The sequence below is a fragment of the Gymnoscopelus microlampas genome (genome assembly GCF_963454915.1).
Source record: "Gymnoscopelus microlampas genome assembly, chromosome: 3".
In the NCBI taxonomy this organism is placed as follows: Eukaryota; Metazoa; Chordata; class Actinopteri; order Myctophiformes; family Myctophidae; genus Gymnoscopelus; species Gymnoscopelus microlampas.
The window spans coordinates 21159031-21173031 of record NC_139940.1 but is presented as its reverse complement, the minus strand read 5'-3'; the positions used below and the strand labels follow the sequence as shown (position 1 = coordinate 21173031).

General features: G+C 43.4%; 1 protein-coding gene across 1 annotated transcript in view; it reads left to right on the top strand.

Moving 5' to 3' along the window:
- The first annotated feature begins 4920 nt into the window (after nucleotides 1–4920).
- The window catches only part of iglon5 (IgLON family member 5), a 137976-nt gene continuing 128895 nt past the window's right edge, over nucleotides 4921–14001 (top strand). Inside the window, exon 1 of the mRNA XM_084051956.1 lies at nucleotides 4921–5480. Within this exon, the coding sequence (XP_083908082.1) occupies nucleotides 5417–5480 (64 nt within the window). The 5' untranslated portion in view covers nucleotides 4921–5416. The remainder of the gene's footprint in view (nucleotides 5481–14001) is intronic.

Genomic DNA, 14001 nt, shown 5'->3' with positions numbered 1-14001 from the left:
CCTACTGACACACATGCACACGTATATAGGCTAACCTCGCTGTCAGATGGAAACCTTGTATGTCCAAAACTGTTACTTTACAGGAAACGGAGAATATAACCGGTGTTCCAATAGTCTCGCGAGCCAAATTTTCAAATGCTTCAGTCATACATTTTGGCGCACGATTCCGTCTCTTCTTAACCACTTTCAACCTGGCGTCTCTATTTTGAGCATGTCATTATAATCTTTCGAAATCTTTAAAAAATTGCTAAAATATCAGATCTATTAGCTCACAATGTGTTGTGATGTGACCTGTTGTGAGCTTGTACATTGCTTATCTTGGCTAATTTTGCGCAACACTATCATATGACAAAGTATAAAATAGGCCATTGATTTAAGGGGGGGCATACAATCAAATATGGAGATACAAGTCTTCTGCCCGACATCGACGATAAGTGTCAGTCTGTTACTGATACTATATGACACTCCATAAATTCAAAACCCATTATTTTAATATACCATGCAAACCATTAGATCAAGTCTGATTCTCTCATGGCTGTGGGTCTCAACTCTCATCTTGTCCATTCAACCAGAACTGTCCTCCGAAATGAAATGAGAGAAAACCCTGCCGCATTCTCTCACAGAATGATGGCACAAAACTACAAACAAAGCTCTGAGTGGGTAGAAGGCAACTGTTTTGTCATCCAAGGACATGGATGTCAAAATGGTAATGCTTTTCCCACACTGGATCTGCTATATTTTAGAGATATTGAATGAAGGACTTTGGATAGTCCTTCCTTTTCCCCTAGAAAATGTCTATATTGCATTTTAGAAATAGGCTCTTCATATTCAGTACTATGCTGACATACACAAATAGACTGACAGATATATTGCCTCAAATAATGATCTGTGATTGTTGGAAAGGAGAGATTACACAGTGTCCCTCAAGACTCAGGAATAGAGAACTAGGCTCAGTGTGCTGTGGATAACTGCAGTATAGTCGCTATAACACAGTACTTTGTGCCTCAATCTCTGTGGCAATACAATAATGTGCATGGGTGCGGGTATGTCTGTGTGCGTGTGATGTGTATCTAAGTGTTGCATGCTGGGTCTGAAGTAAATAACAGTGTTGCAGAAAGCAACACTGTTTTATAACACAAAAGACTGAAAGAGCCCCTGAGTATTTCAAACTTTGCAAGATTCTTAAATATTCTTCTGCTCCGAGAATTCCCAAAAGCTCATTTCCACTGTGGAAGGATGGCACATGAAGGGGGCCTGGGCCGAATGAGGGTAATTGGCTCTGTCAAACTGAGTCAAAATGCAAATTTGTGTCAACATTTTCTCCGGTGTTTCTTTTATCAAATAACACAGAATAATCATATGCAAACAATTGGCAACTTGTGACAGTTTTATAAATTATTTCTGCAGATGCAAGGACACCCAACTGAATTAGTGATTGCAATCATGAATTACATTAATAAAGCATTGTTGCAACATATAGTATCTGCTCTTTAGATCAATTTTTTGGTGCCATGCAAAAGCAATGATTCTATGTTAATGAGGTGGCTGTGCTGTTGCGTCCTGCGGCGTTTCGATGCAATTATGTCCAGAAGTGTTGGAGGACACACTGATTAGTGAGAATAGTCTACTTTGCTGTGCAAGGCTTAATTGTTTTGTACAAACAATAGAGTTGAGTTAGGGCCGCATAAGTCATGTTGTTGTAATGTTCCCCCTAAGGCCAAAATTATAGGCCTATCTTTGGTTTTACATCGCTTGCTGTTGTCTGTTATATTACATACTACGTTACTTTGGTAATGCTATCCCCATATCACTATGTTTGTCTTGTCTATCAATCCACATACCTACCTACCTACCTATATCTAAACACATACCAATCTACCTACTTATCTACCAAGCTATATGTCTGTATCTTTATCTGTCTTGCACTAAGCAAGTGTCTATGTGGGTATGACAGAGGAAGAAACAAGACCAGGTGAAAACGTAGTGTATGCCTGGACCGTGTCTGAAATGCCAGAGGGCTTTTGATGTGAAAATACATACAGGAATTGGCGACACTCAGCCAAGGTGAGTGACAGACAAGCTGCAATGCTGGTGTTAGTGTGCGTCTGTGCGAATTGTGTGTGTGGAACCACTGTAAATGCCTTCTGAGGATGCTGAGGACGTAATTGAAGACCCTTGAGGGCATAATTGAAGACTGTGGAGACGCGGTAAATGGCACCCGATGATGTAATAGGAAACGGTTTGCATGGAATCACTTTGAAAGAGCAACAACCAACTTTCCTTCCCTGACATATGAGTCTGCTACATCCACAAATAAAAAATAGCTCATAAAGGCTATATTAGAACCACTTTGGAAGAGCATCAAGAGCTAAATTGTTAAATAGAAGGTTAATGAGCCAGTTGTTAACATTATCAACATTATTAGCACAGGATCAACTCTGCTGTGATGATTGATAGCTAATAAATATAGATTAGAAATAAATCAGCCACAAACTAATGTTGTGCTTTGAGTGGCTGATGCATTAATTAATTGAACGGACTTACCCACTATTAATCTCACTCTGTATTCGGGCATTTGATCCAGGTTGTTAGAGTGATAAAACAGAATATTAAAGCAGATTAATGAAAAAAAATCCAGATGACAATTCTACAATAGATTAAGGTACCGCATGTCCAAGTTTGTTTGATTGCTTGTTTTGTTGGCATGTGCATGCATGGCCATGTGTGTGTGTGTGTGTGTGTGTGTGTGTGTGTGTGTGTGTGTGTGTGTGTGTGTGTGTGTGTGTGTGTGTGTGTGTGTGTGTGTGTGTGTGTGTGTGTGTGTGTGTGTGTGTGTGTGTGTGTTTATCTGCAAGCATGCAGCACATGTGTGTGTGGTTACTCTGAACTTCACTCGTGCTGTAGGCTGACTTATGATGCAATGTGACTGTAATGAGCTGCCAATGTTGGGGAAATATGCATAAATTTGCTTACAAAAATATTCTGCGAGACTGACAACTTCATGTCATACACAACTGCTGTTCAACACAGGGCTGATTAGTTATACCCGCTGCACCTTCGGAGCAGACTCAGTACAGCCTGTTGTTGGAGAACTCTGTCACATGCACAGCTGTAACCCAGTAGATGATCATTTATCCTCGCCCAAAGCTTCTAAACAGCAATTTAAGGAATTACATAAGCATAGGTTCCTGTTGCTACATGAATGCAGCACAGTTAGTTGCCTATTAAAGGATCAATTTATTATTCCATTAAGACCTGAGGCCGTTTCTATATAAATGTCTTCTAAATCCTGCCGTGGACCCCCATCTCAAAATATTTTGTTCCGGGACCCTCAGATGCAAAGATTTAAAATAAATATATTCAATTATTTGCACACATTTTTAAGATTGTTCAAAAATTGCAGATCTACAAGCTCATAGCGCGTCACGCTATGAGTTGTATATCTGCTATTTTTGAATAGCCAATTAAGTATAAAATATGGTTCAAGTGGTTAAAATGATTGTGATGCTATATTAACTTTTTGCTTGGGACCCCCCTGGAACCCCACTTTGAGAAACAATGTGCTAGTATATATATATAGCTGAAATGACACAGATGCTTCCCCGGATTTAATGGGTTAACCGTTAAGGGGCAAATGTATTCATAAAGATCACTGTAATATTACTTCATTGATTTTTGTCTTGCCTGCATGCCATTATGTCAGATGAGATGTGTGATCAGGTGTTGTGTTGTTGTCTGCAGTGCCTGGGTATATGGCTTGCAATTTTACACTGACAGCAGTCACACAGAATTTAGTTAGGCCTTGCTGTCAAATTTCCCTCCCAATCTTATTGGCACCATTCTTGCCTATATCATTAATTTAATTCATTAATCTGCTGCTCATCAACAACATTTCTTTATAACTATTTCTGCCTTTAAGTCAGTCAGTTTCAGCCAGCCAGTCCCTAAAATACCCCATGTCTCCATCTGCCCCACCACCACCACACCACACTCAAAACACCTCCGTCCCTGCATGCTTGCCAGTCCCCCTGTGGACTGTTCTCTCTGAGTACTGCAGCAACACAGAACTGGCTATAAATCACATTGCATTATCACAGCGTTGTACTCGCCTCGCGCTTTAGCCCGCCCACCACGCGGCCTCGGATTGGCCATCCTCCCTCCTTGGTCCAGCCCCGTTTGGAACCTCTCCCTCCGCTGTATAGCTCCAAGATGAAGTCCCACTACGTATGGTGCAGGCAGAGTGCAACACCGGCGAACGGTGGCCAAAATTGTTGATTCTTACCTTCCACGCATCGTATCCAAAAAGTAAATGTATTCCTCCTTGCTCTCAGATGTTTTACATTTTAGCGGTAAAGAAAATGTAAGCGACGGGTTGGAGAAAAAAAGCGTTTAAATCGCTTTTTTAGTCAGCCTGTGGCTGTGCCATGTTCTCCCAATGCGACCTTAACGGGAACAGCACTACGCATGCGGACGGGGGTTGACTGGCCACAGGCTGACTTAAAAAGCGATTTAAACACTTGTTTCAACACGTCGGATACATTTTCTTGACCGCTAAAATGTAAAACATCTGAGAGCAGGGGGGAATACCTTTACTTTTGCGATACAATGTGCGGAAAAAGGTAAGAATCAACAATATTGGCCACCGTTCACCGGTGTCGCAGTCTGCCAACAGCCAACGCAGTGGAACCTCATCCCGGAGCTATACAGCGGAGGGAGAGGTTCCGATTGGAGCTATCCTTTGGTCCAGCCTCTCCGAGCAGCGCATCAGTACAATTGTAAATCCCGCCTCCTTACTTGGTGCCGGTGATTGGAAGAAACGACGTCTCCTTGAACTGTCAATCATGCAGCTTTCTTGTGCGACTCGCATCCAGCGGTCCTGCCTGTGATGTAGAGTGAGTGCGGAGCGACGGGACGCGCTGCCTGCATACCAACAGAGACATACAGGACTCTAATTAGGCTACGGTGGGACTTGTTTTCATTACTCCATCCCGTACAAATCTGTCAAATAAATATATATACATGTGTACGCTGGACGGCATTTACCTTGATCGTTTCCCAAATGCGTTGTCGAAGATTTTTTTTTCCTCAAGGCATTGAAAAGCTCAACCAACAACACATTGTCTGGGATATTTGATATATATTTTGCACCAAGATTTTAGGTGGCTGAAGTGGTCCTGTTCCGTTTAAGGAGAACATAAACAGCCCTCTGCCTTCCCAGTCGGGGGTCATCAGAGGGAAAAGTCAAGTGGATAGACTGATGTTTTCGTCCGATCACATGTAGAAACGGTGGACTATATTTGTTGACATTAGTGAAACATTTCTTGGGCCATTTTTTATCCGTAAAGGCTCCACAAAAGAGGAATAGAACGGTATTTTTTACGAAAAAAAACACCAAAAAATCTATCTCAACTACACCATGGGCTTCCCCGTCTTGCGGAACGTGTTTGCTGCTGGTTTGATCCTGGTTTTGTTGTCGAAAGGTAAGTTCTTTGCAGACTATACTTTGATTTGGTTATTTTTCCTGTGCAAGCTCTACGAAAGAAGCATCTTTCATTCTCTGAAACGGTGGTGGTGGAGGTGAATACTAATGTGCCGCGGAATTCGTGATGGGGGTCTACCTGCCGATTCGAGATGGTAACCGGAAGACTCGCCCCTAAACACGCTCGCCCCCCTTTGTTTCGCGGACCGTATTTGTTTTACTGAGGATAAGGTTAGAAATAAGTTTAGGGCTTGCCTAGGCATAGTTTTACTGAGGTTAAGTTTAGGAATAAGGTTAGGCTTTGGCACCGTTTTACTGAGGTTACGTTTAGGAATAAGGTTCGGTTTTAAAGCATAGTTTACTGAGGTAACGTTTAGGAATACCAGGTGGCGACCGTTCCGAGGTCGCCGGATTTGCCCCAGGGCGACTGTGTTTTGGGGCGAGTGTTTAGGTATTCGCCGAGATAGATGAATCACGCGTGTGTCTGCTGTGCTACGCCAGGTTTCCATTTGCTCATAGTGAAAGGGAATAAGAGGGTAGGGGGGAGGGGGGGGGGGAGAGAGAGAGAGAGAGAGAGAGAGAGAGAGGGGGGGGGGAGATGTGTGTGTGCCTGGTAGTCGTGCGTAAGTGTAGCACAAGGTTCATCTCCAAGCCAACCTTGCGCTCCAGCGTATAGGCTATACGAGGGATGCATGTTAACGTGTTTACTTCAAAGAACAGTGATTCCTGTGCCAGCCTCCTCTTCTTCACTGAACATGCAGTCGGAGTCCGTCAGATGCTGCATTCCATTACGTGACATGAATGGTCTGGTGTCCCTCTGACGCACCATAGGGCGCTGGAATAGGCCTTACAGTTGACAAAGGTAGCCACTAGTGCAGAGGGAGACCCAACAGACAGACAGACTGTCTGAGTGTTTTGCTCTTTCTCGAAGACCAAGGTCGAGAGAGCCAGAGAGGCAGAGGATGACAGGAAGATGGGAGAGAAAGAGAACTGGGCATGAGAGGGCATGACTGGTAGCCTTTTCTATTTTCCTCTCTCTGTCAGAGAGGAGCTGTGTAGTATTGTGTGATCTGTCTATGCAGGCTGCTCTGTATTTATGTTTTGTGATTTTTTTTTGTATGCTGATGGCTGCTTGGTACAATGAATTTCCGCAAGGACAATAAAGCATCTATCAATCTAGAGGGAGATAAAGGATTGGGGTGGGGGACAGACTTTCCTCTATCACTTCTTATAACATCTCATCCATGACTCAAAACATGTAGGCTATATATTTACTCCGTATCCTGCCTGGTATGAAACCCTCGCACTGTTGAGATACTTCCACCCCTGAACGATTCAGATGGCATTTTAAGGAGCATCATTATTAGGAACACGAACACAGTGGGCTGCAATGCAATTCATGAAAAATGCAGGACTTTTAAAAATGAATGATATTGATTTCTTAATAACAGTAACCTATAGTGTAAGGTGCTCCATATGCCATCTGATTCTCTCCACACATTGCTCATGCACAGTATTCTCTGCACTTCAATTACTCCCTACCCAGCACACGCGCGCACACACACACGCACACACGCACACACACACACGCACACACACACAAAAGCACACCTGCCTCAATTAGTCTTCCCTTCGCCACGTGGGAAATCAGTATATAAATAAATTACTCTGGCCCTTAATAACAATAATTGATGTGTCAGTGCAATAAGATTTGAGGTTAACAGCCCACAGATGCCGACAGGCTGCAGCCTCTTGCTCCTCTGTTCCTTGTGGGCAGGAGAGCCTGGCTGCATGGTTGGGTTACCACAGCATGCCCCCTTCTCCACACCAGGCAAAGAGCAGACGGCCATCCCCGCAGGACATGAACACACCACTGAACAGCCTCAGCACCACAGAAGCCAAATACAAGTCCATGATAGTCATCACTGCCACCAGATTTATAATAAGGGTTAATATAATGCATATTTGATAAGATTGCTTAACTTCTGCTTTGAGGTGGTCTTTATCTTGATATAGGTCATACATAGAAGATTCTTCTTGAAGTGGGATGCTACCTGCTCTTCAGTTACTATTATATCCACTGGCCACAGAACATTTCTTCTGCTGCATGCCGAATACACAAATGGACCATATTGAGAAGAACATTGACCCTATTCACATAATGGATTTTATTACATACTCGTGGGGTTGGAAACTCCATTCCACGGAATGGGGTTTCCCATGACCAACTATGAAGTAAGAGAAAAATGGACTATGTGAACATGGTCCATGGCTCCAAAAAGGTCCTGGTCATCCTCCTTTTACATGGTGCTGAAGTGGAATGCCTGCTGTTAGAGTGCATTTTTGATAATGGATAAACTCCTTATAATATGCAATGAATGAATTATCTATTGACATTACATTTACTATTTCACCTCTGCTCTAAATTCAAATGATGTCAACCTGGTAACCTTGTTAACATGATGGTGGATGTATCTGACACACCACGTGCATGTCTTCCTAACACAGTGGAAGTAGTCAACTGGCAACCTGCACACCCAGGATTCTAGGATGGGGTTATATTATTGCAGTAATAATAATTCAAACATGAAAAGAACCTTTATATGTGAAAGGGACACTCATGCTTTTGATGTGCATTTCAGTTAAATACAAGAGCGCTCAGTAGGGACTGAGGGTTCGAGTACTCCAGCTTGGCTTAGCGTTCCAACAAACACAATGGCCGTGTTTGCGGGAGGGAAGCTGGACGGAGAGGGCGTACTTTGTCGCTGAACTAGTGACCCCTGTAGGTTTGTCAAGGGCGCCTATCAGCAGGGCTGTAGAACTATGAGGAAAATGGTGTTCCTCCACACGCGTTATGTCCTAAAAGCTAAACGACGGCATCAGGCGATTCCATGTGTATTTGCTACACATTTTCACCAATAAGTTCGAAGGCAAACCAGTAGGGGTCAGCAGTGACAAGATTACACAAGCAGGCATATTTGGAGAAATCAGGGAATTGGCAACAACTAAAGTAGTAGAAAAATTGGAAAAACATAAATGCTGATTGTTATCACAGTCTATAGAAACAACTATTTATGATAAGCTAGAATCCATATGAATAGAGATAATTCCCTATTCTGTCTGTTTTGGCCTTTCTCTGTATTCCTTTTTTCCTACAATTCCCATACAGTACATTTCACAGGCAAGCATCAGCCTGGCATGCCTGTGGTTCGAGTACTTCAGCTTGTATTGGGAACTCCAGTGGTTGCCAATACATCCCCCTGATTCATATAAGCAAAAATTACCATTTTGCATGTATACACAAGAACAATCTACAAGCTTACAACTCGTTGCATCACAACGTGTTACATGCTTGTAGAAAAATCTACAAAATCTTTAATTGTTTTGGAAATTCTTAAAACAATAAAAGAATCAGCTATAATGACATGCCCAAAGTGTAGGAATGCCATGGTTTATATGGTTGAAAATGATCTGATTGTGGCTTCCTTCTAGCAAGTCAAATGTAATGTACTGTATGGTGGCCCGTTTCCTTTACAACCCCTGCCTGGCAGACATGTGTTGTGTGAATTACTATTGCTGGCTAAGGCAAATCCCCCTCAGTAATGTTGTGGTTTCTATTCCATTTGTCTGGTTTGATTAGATCTTCCTTCGCTTTTGAGAACAGTGATCACTCTTGACCAGGGCCGGATCCTTGGTCCATGGTCCCCTGGGCCTAAGACTACCCTCAGCCCCCCCCCCCCCCATACAAATGGATGCCGTAGGCACAACCAGAACCAGTGTACTCATGCATTGAATGCACACTCCACACAACTGCCTGTCTGCATGTATAGGAAACCTAAACACAAGTAATACTATTAATGTATTCATATAATTAATGTTTAGTGTAGATAGCACATCTTACAGGATATACAGAACACCAATAATTTGGAAAACAATATACATATATATTTCACATTCATTCAAAATCGCATGCATTAAATCATCTTATTAAGGTTACACTTGGCAGCTCCACTCAGTGCTTTGTGATTCATAGCCAACTTTTTCAGTTAGTGCAAATGCTTAGTGACCAGTGTATGACATCAGCAATGTATGTGAGCAGAGAGGATTCCTGAGACCATTGAGACCCTAAGCAGAAGATCCCATCTTCAATGAGCCTTCAGGGGAACCTTATTGCTCTGGGAATCATGTTGCCTACTTTGCCTGTTTATAAAATGTACCTCTGTGTGAGACTGTGGAGTCTTTTTGGTTCATATTCTGAAATTCAGGGTCAGGCTCTGGACCAGTGGATCTTAGTTGGCCAAGTTTTCTACTGTAGATGGCCTCCCTGACCTGGGGCTGGGCCTGACAGGCCTGTTCAGGGATCCAGCTCTGCTCTTGGCATCAAAAAGTGTGTGACAAAAGATGATTATTGTGCAATTTTGAAAAGCAGAGAGCATGCTACACTGCTACAATGGCATGCCACTCTGGCTGATAAAAACTGTTTGTTTGTGCCATTGAACTGCATTCCCCAAACGGGATCCTACTGACTTAATATGCAAATGCACATACCATGTCCTCGCTAAACCGTGGTTTGAATCGCAGATCCTGATATACTGCCTCACTTTTCTACACCCACTCCACAGTCTGTCTTCACTGTAAATCTCTAAAGAGCTACAATGAGAGGAGGTGGGATGGCCTGGTGCCCATTCTCTCTAGAGAAGAAAAAAATATATACCTATTTCTGGCAGACAAGTGTTTCTCCAGTTATTCACAACCCGTTTCATCCACGTTGAAGGCGGCACGCTGTGAGGCTTAGCTTCCCCAATTATTTTCCCAATGAAGTCTAATTAAGGCTGGAAACATAACCGCACACCCCCACACCAAATACAGCAATTTGCACTCTACACAAAGGATTCCGGTTATAACAGAAACCTGCTAAATCTGATTGTGAGTTTAATATGCCATCGTTGATTTTGCAAGTGAAAATAATGACAGTAGCTAAAGTATTATGCTCTCTGACAGTGCTCGCTGGCAACATAACTTGCTTTTCAAAATTAAATGTCATAGCATATTTACTCTGACTCCAGTTCCTCACATGAACGTATAGCTACCCTATTCTGGGGCAATTTGATAAGAAACCTACAGATTCTACAAGCTTACAACACGTTGCTACGCAATGCATTTCATTTTTGGCAAAGATATTTAGTGTAGAGCGAAAACCTATAGAGCTCTGGAGGACTCAGTTGAACTACGTATATGGTTTAAAACTTTAAGTGTTTAAAGGCTGATACAGATGGGTTGAGTTTGAGGCACCCCTCATTGCCACCGTTAGCCTTCATTCTTAAGTTCACAAAACCAGTGTACATATTTTACATTTTACATTTATAACTCACATACAATACACAGTAAGATCCTCATTGTTCATTTAACTCTGAAGAGTGCGCAAATATAACCAGATGAACCCTTTCCTTACCCAGATGCACACTTTCTAGGTTACAAATCTGTAAATGAACACTGAGAATTTTACTGTGTATCTACAGTTTACATACACTATCGCCATCACAGGATCCATTTGTAACATTTTGATTTATGCTGTATGCATCACTGATTCCATGTTTGGTCCAAAGAACCCAACAGATGGGTCTGCTCACCAATGTGTATCACTACCTGACTACTGCGCCGGAGGTGCTGGAAACAGGAAATGTACAGGGCATGAACGCAGGTGAGAACAGGCAAATTGGTTGCCAACTCTAACTCTTTTCCCGATAACATATGGGGCCAAGTGGGGTCAATGCACATGGCACATGTTATAGCGTTGGCCCCCGTTAGTGGCTTGTGTAGCGCTCAGTCGGATCAGCAGCTTTGGCTTGGAGATGGAGAGTGGGGAGACGTCTCAGTGTGCCAGCATCAACAGATGCCTCACGCTCCTAATCTGGAGGGTCCTCTGCTTTCTCTCCCCACATCCCCCCAACCCCCTTGAAACCAACCGTTTCTGTGTGCCGTTGTACCCAATGCTTGGCTTGCATATGCTACTCCTTTTTGGCGAGTGATTTCATTTTGTCCTTTTGGACGGTTTTCTTAATCTGCCAGTGCTGGAGTACGATGGCCTGCATTTTGGTCTCTCAGGGCAAGTGTTCATGGTTTGACCAGCCCTGGGTGGGGAAGCTTTTAGATCCCCCCTTAGGAGAACATTTCCATTTGCCTTGTCTGTGGTGGTGACATGGTGTGTGGACTGGTCAATGGAATTCATTCATTCACTGAACATACGTATGCCTGAACCAAGATCACCCTGAAAAGCTCAAACAGTGTTTTGACCTGGAAACTGGCACAGAAAGGTGCTGTGGTGTAAAATGAATGTGTGAATTGGTATGGTGGGATTTGTATGGAAACCGAATATCATATGCTGGTGGTGTGGGTGGTGGAGAATTAATATGACTATGAGGTGACATTGTTTGGTGCAGCTAAATAAGATGAAGAGGGTATACAGTAATCTCTGACACATTCCTAGTTTCAGCCAACCTTGGAGAGGTCATAAAGGTTACAGTAGGGAACCCTTTTCATTGAGAGTCCACGAGCATTGCCTTTTTTTTAATCACCAGCTTCGAATGCTATCAATGCATTGAATGGGAGATTATTACGTTTTATCAGACCATTGAATGGGCGAGTAGACGACAAACTGACCTACCCGCGATTTATCAGACCATTCATTGGGCTAATCAGGAGCTACTGACCTACTCGGAGGCAGAGCAGTCCCCACAACATGATTTACGATTCTGTGCTCGCTTTAGCTCGCTCGGTGGTCCCTCATGTGGCTCCAGTTCGCTTGAGACTGCGCGCCTCCGTCATGGTCCGAAACCGAAACCAAAACGGAACTTTTTAAGTCAGCTCCGTCGGTAGGTCAGTATGTCTTGATAACACCCAATGAATGGTCTGATATATATATATATATATCTTGTGATATGGATCCTCCTGGGTCTGAAATAAAGATTGAATTGAATTGGATGGATAAATCGCGGGTAGGTCAGTATGTCGCCAACTTTGGCCATTCAATGGCCTGATAAAACATGATAATCTCCCATTCAATGCATTGATAGCATCCGAATAGGGTGCATATCTGGTCTCATGAGGCACATTTCCATTTCAAACCTCCACTGACCTCTGTTGAAATAAGTGTCATGGTAGCTAGTAGTAGAACAAAACTATAATTTAATAAGCAAGAATGATTTGAAATAAATCAATAAATTAGAATGCACACTCATGTCTCTGCCGTTTCCAAGTGTTGCGCCGAATGTGGTGACCTATCGAATTCTGTGACCGGAGCTGTTCCGACCAGAGAATGGAAAGCAATTGCGGAGCGTGGGAAAAGCATCTCATTGGCTGTCCTTCGAACCAATGATAAAAAAACAACAATGTTGTGCTAATGTGCCAGCATCAGCTCAGCACTGTGAGGTGAGCTGTGATTTTCCCGACGGCGTAGCAGCATCAGTTGAGTTAGTTCATGCATCTTGAACAAAGCCTACATATCATACCAATGATGAGCTAAGATGCTAAGATGATTGGCATAGCAGTGTCAGCTGAGTTGTGTAGTTTGCTACGATGTTCTACTCAGAGTGTAGAAGAGAGAGTAACGTCAAGCTTTGATCTCGCTGCAAAGCGGGCTGCTATGGGCTATAGTTCCAAACATTCAAACTATCTTATTGAAATACAGAGCACTTCCGTATTCCATTCTTACAATGGGAGTCAGGGGCGTCACAGGGGGGGTGTAAGTGGGGACAGAGTTACTAGGGCCCCAGGTAAAGGGGGCCTAAATTTTTTTTTTTTTAAAGAAAAACAATCATAGGGGGGCCCACAGTGAATCTTTGTCCCCAGGGTCCATAATTTGGTGCTACGCCCCTGATGGGAGTCAGCGCTAGTGTCATAACTCTCTTATACGGCTCTGGTTCTACTGTTGTGGAGACTGTGATTGAGCAAGCAGCATCAGCTGGTCTAATTTTGTAGGGCCACACACCAGGCCTACATGGGAAGAAATATAGTTTTGCTTCATGTGATAAACGATTCTGTTCACTGTGGCTTGCCAACTCGGAGGGCGTGCACGTCGTCGTACGCAGTTATTGTCTGCTCGCTGCCGCCACTAGCTCGCCTATAGAGGCTCGCTCGACAGCGGGGGCTTGAGGCTCACTAGCCGCGCCTGCCTTGTTGAGGTAACAAAAACAAGCACTCCTCTCCACCAACGATAGTGGGAAAAATAGTACAGGGGTCATATGTACATGCAGGGGACATATACAAACCAATCTAGATAGATGGCTCCTTAGATGCCACGCCGTCAAAATGACTGCAACTTGCAAGTATTGATAAGGTGACATTCAGCTCGGATTTTGGTGTTATACTTGGTTGTAAGATACTAGAGGGTCGGGCCGCTACGCGCCACTCCCGTCTAGTAGCCTGGCCCGCACATCGGAGACAGAGACAGAAGAGCGTATAGACGTTCCTTGCAACACCGGTGCTTGTTTCTTGCACATGATTTGGCAACGCGCAAAACGAAA